We start from the raw sequence: 14,208 nt of genomic DNA, 5'->3' as shown, positions 1-14,208 counted from the left end.
TTGACAAATATTGTGTTGCAACCAACCCCGGTCTCCCCTAATATCAGGTCACATAACCCAGGTTTTGGTAAACAATATGTAATTATAAGAAACCTATTATTCGTGCCAAACATTGGTATCCATATTTGGCCTCAACAATTGTGAATGTAATGAAACATTGGCAGTGTCTTTGATCTATGTTTTGTGCATAATTGCTTTTGCCTATTTCTTTCCACTGGCAGACATTTTTAAATTTGTTCATTTCCGCACAAATAATTGGTTTGTGTCTCCCAAGGCTGTGTGCCACTCATTCCATTACTGATGCATTCAATAAATTGTGCATGTCAGTGTTATCCTGTAGACATGGAAAAACATTGCATGTCACATTGTTTGTCCAGACCTCCAGCAGTCTGTCACGTCTTATTGACTCTCTAGCGCCCCTGTGCGGCTGAACAGATACGCCCATAAGTAGTGAGTGGAGGTACCTTTACTGGTGGCTCACTTGAACCAAAAAGTGAGAAAACTGCCTTAAAAATGTCCTCAGCATTACCCCATTAATCTGATTGACGTAATAATGAGGAAGCCTTGCGAGAAATTCGGCCCCTTCTGTAGATCCCAGATCCCATCTGTCCTTTGGAGTGTCTGTTGTTTTCCACTTGGTGTTACTGAGCATTTGTCTCTGTAGGGTTGTGGTATTATTATTCTGGGTGACCTCCTCTGGCACCATGCTCATTCAAACAGAAGACCACCACAAGGACATCCCTGACCAGGCGTTGTTTGTCAACTCAACCGTGTAGTTAGACATATAACATCCACGAATGCTGTGTACATCTCAACATTTCAGACACTCAGGAAAACATTGACATTGAGCTACTATGAATTCTGCATACAGTAATTGTTAAAGTCCTCAGAAAAAAAGGCCATGTGTGTTTCATCCATATTTTGTTTGATGTTACCAAACGATATATACCAAAATGGAGCCATCCATCACAGGGCAGAGCTGATATCAAAAGGAAGTGGCATGGGAGGAAGTCAACAGGATGTTAGATGACAGCTTCCTGTTTATTAAGGTACTGTGTGACAGATGGCTATAATGGTTCCCTCCTGGCCTGTCACAATACATCAGAACACTTTGTGTCTGTATGTCCCAGTAAAGAAAATCTACTGGGCATCTCGGCTCTGACACATGGAAAATGCTAAAGAAACAAATCAGTCATTCTAGAATGTCTCTACCTTGGAAAATGTTGTCCTGCATATGAACATTATAGATAAGAAACCGGGTTGGCTTGCAGTGTGACTCTCTGGCAGTGATAGCCAATCACTTATCTGATGGACACTTAATCCCTGTTATCTGATTTAGGGCGTGAGGAACCCAGGTCACAATCAACCTGAGAGGAAACTCAAACAAGGGTAAGACAAACAAGGGTAAGGCGTATTTAATAAAGTTTGTCCAGCATGTGCTCAGACCTTAGTTTTTTTATTTGTAACTTTCATTCATCACTTATCTCGTAACATAAAGCTCTGCCGTGTTGTTGCACTTTGTACGACAGTTAAATGCATTCTGACATGTTGCATTCACAAGGTCAACCATTTGTGGTGTCCAGTCTGAAGGGGGTTGTTGTAGGGTGTCCCTCGACTGGTCTCAGCTGCTCTGGGTGATAGCTGGAAGGACAACCTCGCGCTGAAACACTGACATGGAGAAATTCACCATGGCCGAATGGAGCAATTTGCCACATTCTCTCAGTCAGCTCTATCCTCTTCGACCAAAGACCGCTTGTTAAATGAGGTTATTGAAGCCAAGCCCGTGCTGTGTGGAACATACTGATGACTTTGGGTCAGAAAGCAGACCGTCGGGATTAAATAACTCAGGATGAACTTTTGTTATGATGTGGTGGAGCATCTTTGTTGTAATTTGGTAAAATAATGAGGTTAGTTTGAGACAATTACATTCGTTTGAACTCAAAGGTAGAGGAAATTTGTATTTATTAGGGATAACCATTAGCTGCTACCAAGGCAGCAGCTACTCTTCCTGGGGTCCGAACACATTAAGGCACTTACAGTACATCACACATAAAACAAAAGCTAAAACAGCACATCGTATAACATTATTACACCACTACATATCTACAATACAACATGCGTAATGCCACTATACAACAATATTACAATGTACGTGGGTGTAGCGTGCGTGTACTAGCGTTTGTGTGTGTATGCGCGTGTCTGTACAGAGCAGACGTAATCAAGACTTACACTTATTTCAGTTTTCATACAAGGTTTCAATCTCACGGACATGCGTTATAATCTTGCTACCTATTTATGCTAGATAATGCCTACAAAACACCTAGAATCCTATTCAAAATGTAACAGAGTGCCATGCTTGGTACAGTGCTTCAAGTGTAGGTTCAAGGCATCAAATGTCACAACAACTTGTCTAAAAGTATCAGCAACCAATCAGTCCCCCGCTGTGCTCAGCAATATAGGGACACTGAGGTAGCTTTCCTGTATTGATCTTCCTCCGCGTCTTTCGATTTCTGCTCCTTGAGGCATCTCTGAATATTAATGTGCTCTTCTGAAAAGGCAGTGAGAGGAAGGCTGGTCTTTTATCTGATGTTTATTGACTGGAGGAGGCCCCTGTAGTGATGTGAAGCAGTTCTCTTCTCTCTCTGTCATCCCTGTCCTCGGAGAAAGAGGAGACAAGCATAATGTAAGCTACAAAACAACTCTTTTGATTTATTGGGGTGAATCTGCCAAAGGAAACTTCATATCCTATGCCTGCCTCTCAGAGTGAGTCAGTGAAATAGGAGGATGATGAAATGCATTTGCTGCCTTAGGCAGTATCTCACTGGTGAGCAGCTGAAGCAGTGGTAGAGGAGGGGATGGTGGCTAATTGCACCAGAAGTCTGGTTCTCAATTACTGCAGTAAAACAACATGAGTATTAATGGGTCATAGGTGATAGTGTGTGAGTACATTGCACACCAGAAGGGCTGTCATTTAAGTAAATAAATTATACATAACATAATGGCTGGCTGCTACTTATCCTATAATGGTTCTTTGACGGGGGTGAGACAAATCGTGTGCTTGGAAATCTGTCTAACTCTATTGATATTATCATACCTACTGGTAGAGAGCTCTACGCAGACATAAACATGAGATATTATCTAATCATAAGATATTATCTACAAACATTAATATTTTGTGCTGAAGACCTATCAATGCAGTTAAAACCAATAACCAGTAGCCTATAAGTAGTATGGAAAAAGTGTTGAGCATCTCTCCTCAAAAAGCCTTAATGCGTACAGTACAAACTATGGGGTTGTTCTTTCTTGATGCACTTCTCAGACAAAAAGTCAAAGTAGCTGCAGCACTGTTGAATGGGCCGTAGTGGAATAGATCACATGGCAGGCCGCCCAGCCCTTCCTCTCAATAGAGCGTCTGGCGAGTATATTATAGGAAGGCAAGACAGGGTGGCACCATTATTGAGCTCCATTATTGAGCACTGAACACTGTGATGTGAGTCTGGGCTCAGGGCGGCACACCCTTCTTTATCACACACACAGATGGACAATGTATTACTATTACTGTATGCAACAATGCAAATACAGTATGTATTGCACATATTGTGTCCGTTTTGTGATTCATGTCTTCCCGTTGATAATTCAACAGGGACGCCGTACATAATATAGAATAGAGCTTAATCTTTATAAGGTTGGTGGGTGCTAAAATTAAAGTCATAATAATAATTTATGCATACAATTACGATTACCAATATTGAAAGGGAAAACATGACTCTGCATAATAACACTGTATTACATGAATCAGCAAGGATATCAGGAACCTATATTCAAGTATTCAATATATCTTTTATAATTGTTTTAAAAAATCTGAAAACACTCCTGATTCACAGCTTCTCCGAGAGCTGTTCTCTATTTTCCAAGCGATAATCATTTCTCCCTCTGAATTTCTCCAAATTCATCTTACATTTTATGGCTGCCTGCCCACTATTCTTATTTTATTCGCCCCGCCCCCACCCCTCTCTCCTAGAGAGCTACACACTGCAGCTTATCCTCCCTGACAGTTTCTTATGGCCACATCTAAAATAATATGATACAAGTGCTCTGACCTTTTCAGCTGTGCCCTACTCCTTACACGCAGACAGAAAGAGTGAGAGGGACAAAGAAAAGAGAGAATGAGAGAGACAGGGACACAGAAAGAGGGAGAGAGAATTACAGACAGAGAGCAGAGAGAGAGTGAGGAGGGTATAAGACACAAGAAAGAGAAAGATAGATGGTGAGAGAGATAAGAGCCAGATAAGGAAGGGTTGCTGATGGTTTCAGGCACAGTTTGTCGTCAAAAACGTGATTTTCCTGTGTTTAAGATATATTTCCACATTGCGAGGTTGGAATAATACTGTGAAAATGCAAGAGCTGTTTGAAAAGTCTGCCTGAACTTTCTGCCTGTTTTGGTGTGATGGAGTTTTGGCCTGCCTGGTGAAATCATCAGACGGTAAAATAGTGAATTGACCAATAAGAAAGAGAGTTCCAAACCTTTCTGCCAATACCAACTCGTCTTCATTTTTCCCCTCCCCACTCAGACCACAACCAGACAGTCATAGCAAAATTTTGCTTGAGAAATGGCTCTTTGCTCAGAAGCTATTGTTGCTCATTTTTGTCAATTTTAATTGAAAACAATCACAGTAAGGTACTTAATTGTTACCCAGAACTGATTTGATTCTGAGATAAAAATGGCTGCATTGGACCTTTAAGCATTTGCCTTGAGAGATCTCCTTCAGTGCCCATCAGTCACTGCACAGCGTTGACAGAGAATAATTCCTCTCATTATCTAAAGAACGTCAAGCTACTCTAACAGTTATGCTTGAAATGCCTAGAAAAATGTTTAGTAATGTACGCCAAGTTGAGTTAAAAAGGCATTAGAGCCACATTTCAGTAATCTGGACAATGTCTGGCTGTGGCTTTGAATCTCCAGGCTTCTGTCTCTACTCTCTTCAAAGCCTTGTGAGAATAGCAGACATCCAGGCATGAATAACATCAAGTTTTTCAAGAGCTTTAGCAATATGGGGAGCTGTGATGAAGAGGCATCTGTTTCATCCCCTGGTCCTGTAATTATACCAGGTAAATCTGTTACAGCTCAGAGGACAAAGTGAGAGAACAGTCCTAAAAATAAACACCTTGCAATAACCTCTGACCAATTTCCTCAAAATGTGTAAAGTGAATTGTGTATGTACCGATAATATGTGGGTTATTCCACATAGTGCCTTTTCCGTCCCTTTGACCACTATGTCTGCAAGTTTTCAGCATCATTGTAAAGCCCTAATTATGCTATTGCGTTAACATAGTCATTTCTGGAGATTTTTAAAATTTTTATTCATGTGCTACATTTTTGTCTGTCCCTCATTTTAAGGTCAACCCTGTACCTGAACTGAACTCTTGTTTTAATATGGTGAAACTATTCCCATGTTACAAGGGGATTTATAGCTGATTTAAGATGAAATCGTTAACCTTGTTAGGGTCAACCTTGTTACTTAATTGGTAATTAATTGGCAGATAGACACATGTTTTTTTATGAAGTTGAACATGTGCTATTTATGACAGAATGTAAACATTTTGTGAAATAAAAGAAGAAATAATAATTACACTTCCCAAAAGACACTATATTGGTGGAATGATCCATGTGTGTCCATCACTTTACTCTATTGCCTCTGTATGTACTGTATTGGTGTCCATTGCTTTCTCCTGTATTGTGTGTATACTTTATTTTTGTCCTGTCCATTGCTCCCTTAAAACAATTGACCTGTACCACAACTTTAACCTCTTTGCCCCTTTGTCTGTCCAACAGTATGGGGCCTTGGCGTGAGTGCTCTGGTCTGCTCTGCAGTCCATCGGTCCATCATTTCTGCTGGCCAGGCGATTGAGGCAAACAATATTGATTTTGAAACATCCTGTGTTCCCTTAGAGACCATCTCTGGTTTCAATGAGAGAATCTGTATGCATTACAGGAAGGAGGTGACTAATGTCTGCCCTGCCTGACTCCTCTGAAACACAATACTCCCAGTGGAGATAAGGATGGACCAGATGATCTATTCTGGAGTGATAACTGCCTTATGCTCCCATTTTGTCAATCATAGTAGGATCCCCTTTGTTAGATGTGCTGAATGACAAAGTCAGGTTGACCGGTGAATGAAATTTTCTTTAGCAGGATACCCAGAGGAAAAGTCATTATTATCCTTCAGGTGATTGTTTGAGCCTTATTAGGGGCATGGCATCCTTCTGAGCACTTCAAAACACAAAACAATGACAGCCTATTTCTCTCCCCTCGGATCTAAAACCAGTAGTAACCACCAACTTCAATGACAGTTATCTTAAAATGAAAAGACATAATATCCCAATAACATTGTTGCAGAGGAGGGTTTGTTAGCTAGCTACAGGAATCTAGGCACCTCAGACGTTTTCTTATAAAACAGCTCAGCTAGCAATGCTAGCTAGCTAGCGTTAGCTAGACTGCATCTAGATTCGGAGGCTCATGGGCACATACATAGATAGACATGTCACATAGGCTTCAGGATCCAGCTGGTGAGATATATTTCCACCACAGACAACAACAATTGGCTACTAGTTTATTTTTACCAAAATATTTTCAACTAATAGCTAGTTTATCCAGTGACCACCACATTATTTAGAAAGATAGATACTGACTGAAATGTAGCTAGCCAGCATGCTGTCTCACACTGGCCAGGCAGTAGCCAACTAGCAAGCTAACAGTTAGCTAACTATGGACGCCAAATGACGCCGCTAGCTAGACTCTGGGCAAAAATAGCCATGGGCAACAATAACTGGCAACTAGTTCATTTTCAGACAAATATGTTCAACTAATAGTTAGTTTATCCACTGACTACCGCATTTAGAAGGCTAGCTAAATTACTTAAATGTAGCGTGGCCATGACTAGTGCTGCATGATTAACCAAAATGTGTTTTTTAGAAACAACTAATTGAACGACATCGGTTCAATAATTTGAATTCCATTGCGTTCATTTTCTTCTGAGCTCAATGCACAGTTTCTCTACAGATAAATCAGATCAAGCCCAAATTGTGCAATGTTCTAGGGATATTTAGTTTAGTGCAGAAAACGTGCTAATTAACTACAATAACCATAATCCATTGCTCGCCTACTTGTCTGGTCTATGCAGGGCACACAGACACGGAGAGGAAGAGACAGAAAAATGCAGGATCGAGAGTGATAGTGAGCAGTTGCTTCACGAGGTATCTCTATCTGAAAATACATGATCTACGTGATTGATAGTTCATATTCAACAGTCATAAAAGTATGCCTTATTTACTTTGAAGAACTACTAAAATCGTGATTTTATCACACAGCATAGGCAGCAGCTCGGTTGATATGAGTAGAGATGATGTCTTGGAATGAAATAAAAAAGTAATCAAATAAAACAAATGTAATATACACAACAACAAATATTTTATTGAAGTAAAGTAAAGTGAATAAATTATGCTTGATAAGTAATAAGCAGTATGGGCAGTCATTACCATAATGGGACTTTTATTTCTTATTTTATTCCGTGTTGTTACATCAGTCAACCCACATAATGCATTGTGCATTTAATGTAAAATAGAAATAAAATTGAAATAGAAAACCGTGATTATTTAAAAAAATAATCGAACCTAAATTGAACCGCTCAGCACTTGCCACTACTAGCTAACTAATCGTGAATTTCCTGTTCTTTGATACATTTGGGTCAACTTGCTCATATCAAGCAACAGATTTGTGGAAAGGTAAAAATAATAATTAGAGACTCGTTTTCTGAATGATTGGACAGTGAAACTAAATAGATTGGTAGCTAGCTGGTGAGGCTTTAATTTATTTCACAATGAATTAAGCCTAAGTGACCTCTCTAACAATGGAAATACGTCCTAAAAGATGGAAGTCAGGCAGGAGGAGGCGAGATCAGGTGGGACCATGCTAGCCAATGAGAGTGCAGATGCACATGTGAACAACTCTGATATAAAGTAAAACATTTGAAGTTGCCAAAATGTGTGTCCACTTATATCAGTTCATTCGTAACAACCTAACTACTATGAAACTTATATTAGATCAAATAAGCCTCATGTAGCAAATGAGCAATTCCATTTTTGTTAATCAAATTTGGCACACTCTCATTGACCTCCAAAAAATGTTCCTTACTTCGTGGTCTTATTTTCGTGGACAGATTTTGGGTGGAGTAAATAAACCCTCTCGCTTCGCCTTTTCCTCTCTGATTAATTAAGCTGAAGCTGGGTTTCCCAAATCGTTCCGTGCTTTCTGCTCATGCCAGCGAGCAAGCTAAACAGACAGCTGTGCAGCACGTCTGTCTGATGTCACACACCCAAAAAGGCTTAACCAATCACCCAATGTAACTCATGAATATTAATGACTTTGCCTCCGGATATCCTATGAAAGGAGATTTTGCAACCGGTGATGGCACTGTTAGCAGTGGATATTTACATTTGAGCAATGTTGGGGAGATAATGTGTGTTTCAAACCTGGGATCAAATATACTGAACAAAAATATAAACGCAACATGTAAAGTGTTGGTCTCATGTTTAATGAGCTGGGGGAAAAAAATCCAGAAATGTTCCATACGCACAAAAAGCTTATTTCTCTCAGATTTTCCGCACAAATTTGTTTACATTCCTGTTAGTAAGCATTTCTCCTTTGCCAAGATAATCCATCCACCTGACAGGTGTGGCATATCAACAATCTGATTAAATGGCATGATCATTACACAGGTGAACCTCGTGCTGGGGACAATAAAAGGCCACTCTAAAATGTGCAGTTTTGTCACATAACACAATGCCACAGATGTCTCATGTTTTGAGGGAGCATGCAATTGGCATGCTGACTGCAGGAATGTCGACCAGACCAACGTCATTTTAGAGAATTTGGCAGTACGTCCAACCGGCTTCACAACCTCAGACCACATGTAACCACGCCAGCCCACGACCTCCTCATCCGGCTTCTTCACCTCGGGGATCGTCTGAGACCAGCCACCTGGACAGCTGATGAAACTGAGGAGTATTTCTGTCTGTAATAAAGCCCTCTTGTGAGGACAAAACTAATTCTGATTGTCTGGGTCTGGCTCCCCAGTGGGTGGGCCTGGCTCCCAAGTGGGTGCAGCTATGCCCTTCCAGGCCCACCCATGGCTGAGCCCCTGCCCAGTCATGTGAGATCCATATATAAGGTGCCTAATGAATTTATTACAATTGACTGATTTCCTTCTAACTCTGTAAAGTCCTTGAAATTGTTGCATTTATATATTTGCTCAGTATACATGTGTATTTTGGATATTTCTATTTGAAATACTTATTTTCTGTGTATGTGAGTATTTTAAAATAATTAGTCAGAATCCACTACTTCTATTTAAAGAATATGAAAGTATTTTCAAACAATTTACTATAAATATAGCCTCCTATTTGACACTATTTTCAAATAGTTTTTTCCAAATACATTATTTCAAATACCCCTTGGACCAAACAGACCTGGGTTCAAATGCATGGAGTATTCAATTACTTTAAAAATACACTTTTGTATATTTGAGTATCCAATAACCAAAATTATTTTCATCAGTTAATCTCTCTCTCTCTCACACACACACTCACACACAAATCCATCTCAATGTTCAACCACTTGTATTTTCAAAGAAACAATATCCAAATACTTAATTTTCAATGTCTTTGAAAGTAAATGAAATACCCTAAATAGCCTTTGAACTATTTAGGGTATTTTGGGTGTGTGTGCGCGTGCATCCGTGCACACACCTCTTTATATATATACAGTGCCTTGCGAAAGTATTCGGCCCCCTTGAACTTTGCGACCTTTTGCCACATTTCAGGCTTCAAACATAAAGATATAAAACTGTATTTTTTTGTGAAGAATCAACAACAAGTGGGACACAATCATGAAGTGGAACGACATTTATTGGATATTTCAAACTGTTTTAACAAATCAAAAACTGAAAAATTGGGCGTGCAAAATTATTCAGCCCCTTTACTTTCAGTGCAGCAAACTCTCTCCAGAAGTTCAGTGAGGATCTCTGAATGATCCAATGTTGACCTAAATGATTAATGATGATAAATACAATCCACCTGTGTGTAATCAAGTCTCCGTATAAATGCACCTGCACTGTGATAGTCTCAGAGGTCCGTTAAAAGCGCAGAGAGCATCATGATCATGATCACTCTGGATGAACTGCAGAGATCTACAGCTGAGGTGGGAGACTCTGTCCATAGGACAACAATCAGTCGTATATTGCACAAATCTGGCCTTTATGGAAGAGTGGCAAGAAGAAAGCCATTTCTTAAAGATATCCATAAAAAGTGTTGTTTAAAGTTTGCCACAAGCCACCTGGGAGACACACCAAACATGTGGAAGAAGGTGCTCTGGTCAGATGAAACCAAAATTGAACTTTTTGGCAACAATGCAAAATGTTATGTTTGGCGTAAAAGCAACACAGCTGAACACACCATCCCCAATGTCAAACATGGTGGTGACAGCATCATGGTTTGGGCCTGCTTTTCTTCAGCAGGGACAGGGAAGATGGTTAAAATTGATGGGAAGATGGATGGAGCCAAATACAGGACCATTCTGGAAAAAAACCTGATGGAGTCTGCAAAAGACCTGAGACTGGGACGGAGATTTGTCTTCCAACAAGACAATGATCCAAAACATAAAGCAAAATCTACAATGGAATGGTTCAAAAATAAACATATCCAGGTGTTAGAATGGCCAAGTCAAAGTCCAGACCTGAATCCAATCGAGAATCTGTGGAAAGAACTGAAAACTGCTGTTCACAAATGCTCTCCATCCAACTTCACTGAGCTCGAGCTGTTTTGCAAGGAGGAATGGGAAAACATTTCAGTCTCTCGATGTGCAAAACTGATAGAGACATACCCCAAGCGACTTACAGCTGTAATCGCAGCAAAAGGTGGCGCTACAAAGTATTAACTTAAGGGGGCTGAATAATTTTGCACGCCCAATTTTTAAGTTTTTGATTTGTTAAAAAAGTTTGAAATATCCAATAAATGTCGTTCCACTTCATGATTGTGTCCCACTTGTTGTTGATTCTTCACAAAAAAATACAGTTTTATATCTTTATGTTTGAAGCCTGAAATGTGGCAAAAGGTCGCAAAGTTCAAGGGGGCCGAATACTTTCGCAAGGCACTGTAGTAGGCCTATACAAAGTTTTACGGATCACTGTGTTACAAAATGCTACAGGCTCTGCATCTGTTGTTTTGCAAATAAAATATTAACTTTCGGTCATGCTGAGATGCTACTGGACATTCCTGCACATTCAAAAGGTGCCTCTAAGTGAAATCGTCTGGTGGTGCAATTTTACAGAAAACAGTGACATTTATGTCCTTTGATAAATAACAACACAAGGTGATAATTGATAGAAGTGATGGATCAATAAACCATAAACACAGCGGGGTAGAAAAATAATCACTACCCTGTGACTCACCACCCATATCACATGACACCTCCCTTTTTTGCAATTATTTTGGCTCCACAGTATGTGGATTGGAATATATTAAATATAAGTGCATTTTAAAGAGAGTAAAACGATTGAATCATTTCAGCAAATGGAGTTTGAGAAATCATGTCTCTGATCCAATGACCATTTTCATCAGTTCATCTCTCTATTTCTCTCTTTATTTCTCTCTCTCTCACACACAGACATTGGGGCTACTTACATTGGCTCTAGGGTTTCATTGATGAGCAAGCAGTCAATCAGACTGAGGGGTAAATAATAGCCTCAGACAATTTTGCTTATAAGATCTCCAAGAAACGTAACTTATTGCACTTGCTCTATTGTTTTCAAGTGCTGGATCAAGTTACATGAAACTACGTCATCCACCGGCTCGTATGGTAATTTGTGCTACTTCAGGCAAATAGTTTAGGGTTGAGAGTGAGCATGATTTTAGAAATATTGTCCTGTGTTTAGTTGCTGTTGTTCAACGTTGGACGGCTGTTTCCTCTGCATACCGCAAACTCTCTGGAGAGAAAGGGCAGCAGACCCTAATTGGTTTCTCAATGAAATATAACCATTAGTCCCACCACGGGAGGGACTGAGGAAAAGAAGCACCCAGCATTCCCAATCGCCGTTACTCAACTGTCCACCATCTACTGTGAGCCTCGACACGATTTGATCTCCATATTTCTACCAAATATTTTTTTTCGTTTTAGTAGCGGATCGCATTGGACCGTAAAACATCTTTCATTCCCGCCTAGAGAAAGTTTGTGCAGATTCAAACATGAGTGATTTGGAAGAAGACTTCAAAAAGATCCTATTGATAAAAGAGGAGAGAATTAAGGACATGGAGAGGCATCTCGTCGAGAAGGAAGAAGAGATACACGAATTAAGACGAAAATTGCACAAATGTCAATCCGTTCTTCCCAGCGCGCAGATAATTGGACCTAGAACCAGGCGTGCTCAAGGCATCTCAGCAGAACCTCAAGCTTACCGAACCTTCCAGGAGTTGAACAGTGAAGCATTTCGGAAACATTCCAAGTCTGACAGGTACCCACATAGCTTATTATTGTGAATTCAACATAATTCATGTATTTCCTGTTCCTTCATTTCCTGTTTCCAATGACTGTTTATCCACTGGGCACCAGGGTTGGGTAGGTTACTTTACGTTACTCCTAAATGTAATCCGGTACAGTTACCAGTAACCTGTCCAAAAATGGTATCAATAACGAAACATTTGGATTACCCAACTCAGTAACGTAATCTGATTACATTCCGTTACTTTTAGATTACTTTCCCCTTTAGAGGCATTAGAATAAGACAAAAATGTATGTCACCAATTGAACGACGTCTATTGCAGGATAAATCCATTTTTAAGTTTATAAAGCTGGCCATATATGGATGTAAAATGTTACTATATGGGTTGGTTATGTAGGCTTCTTCCAAACCATCGCTTTCGACTACATATGATTAAATTATATCTTTACATTAAAAACCAAAGTCTATCAGAATTCCAGTCATTCCAATACGTTATACCCCTTGATCTTCAAGAAGAATAGGATTTAGAAATATGGAAGTATAGATTAGCCAAATTGTTTTACCTGAGCATGACCCCAAAACTAAGGATTTATAATCCAGCCCTACTCTGTTGTTTATGATTTTGTTGTCATGGAGGACTGATTGGGCTCATTGATTTGAGTAAAAATAAATAAATGCTGTGGTCATGGAATGGGATGCTTTGAGCACTCCTGAAAAGTGCTAAATGCATGTGAAAAATTAATGCCATATACTGCATTTGCAATAGGCCTATTGTTGGCGACACTTTGATATCTTGATATCAAACATGATATGCAGCTGTTTAAAGGGCAAGTACACAGATGAAACAATAACAAAATGGTTGCCTCTGTTTTGGTAAAAAGCTGAGGGATGGGCCTGAAGAAATGTAACCACTCTCAGATTAATAGACAGAGTTATGGATGCAAGGACTGACCATCCACGATATCACAATTATAGTTTTAGCCATGTTATGAGGCCATACATACAAACATTGGAGAAAAACAAGCTTATATTTTGAGTGTGACAGTTGAACTAAGCTCATGAGGCATTTATAAGTTATATTAATTCAGAATCAATGGATATACAGTACCAGTCAAAAGTTTGGACAAACCTACTCATTCCAGAGTTTCTCTTTATTTTTACTATTTTCTACATTGTAGAATAATAGTGAAGACATCAAAACTATGAAATAACACATATGGAACCATGTAGTAACCAAAAAAAGATTTAAACAAATCAAAATATATTTTATATTTGAGATTCTTCAAAGTAGCCACCCTTTGCCTTGATGACATCTTTGCACACTCTGGGCATTCTCTCAACCAGCTTCATGAGGAATGCTTTTCCAACAGTCTTGAAGGAGTTCCCACATATGCTGAGCACTTGTAGGCTGCTTTTCCTTCACTCTGCGGTCCAACTCATCCCAAACCGTCTCAATTGGGTTAAGGTCAGGTGATTGTGTTACTATTTGTGTTATTATTTATTTGTGTTAACCATATTTTTCAGGGACATTGTCACTGCCAGTATACAATAAATCCCAAGCTCTTTTCTGCTGTTGCTATAAAGAACTCCCTTCCCGGTAGACACAAACACCTTTGGCCGACATATCAAAATGTGTTGGGAATATGTAGTGTGGAGA

The 14,208-nt window shown here is 39.5% G+C and overlaps 1 protein-coding gene and 1 long non-coding RNA gene across 3 annotated transcripts in view; one reads left to right on the top strand and one right to left on the bottom strand.

Moving 5' to 3' along the window:
- Positions 1 to 1,945: 1,945 nt before the first annotated feature.
- Positions 1,946 to 12,590, bottom strand: LOC118942037. The gene is made up of 2 exons (XR_005037929.1): positions 12,508 to 12,590; positions 1,946 to 2,651 (listed from the first exon to the last, which is right to left on the bottom strand). It is a non-coding gene; the product is annotated as an uncharacterized LOC118942037 (long non-coding RNA).
- LOC110498977 (cGMP-dependent protein kinase 1) overlaps positions 11,941 to 14,208 on the top strand; it is a 169,035-nt gene continuing 166,767 nt past the window's right edge. The window contains exon 1 of one of the 2 annotated variants that reach the window (XM_021575733.2): positions 11,941 to 12,563. In XM_021575733.2, coding sequence (XP_021431408.1) covers positions 12,298 to 12,563 — 266 coding nt within the window. In that variant the 5' untranslated portion in view covers positions 11,941 to 12,297. The remainder of the gene's footprint in view (positions 12,564 to 14,208) is intronic. The other variant, XM_021575734.2, reaches the window with a different exon arrangement.

Source organism: Oncorhynchus mykiss, chromosome 20 (assembly GCF_013265735.2).
Source record: "Oncorhynchus mykiss isolate Arlee chromosome 20, USDA_OmykA_1.1, whole genome shotgun sequence".
Classification (NCBI taxonomy): Eukaryota; Metazoa; Chordata; class Actinopteri; order Salmoniformes; family Salmonidae; genus Oncorhynchus; species Oncorhynchus mykiss.
The sequence above is the reverse complement of the archived record's forward strand: the minus strand, read 5'-3'. Positions and strand labels throughout refer to the sequence as shown.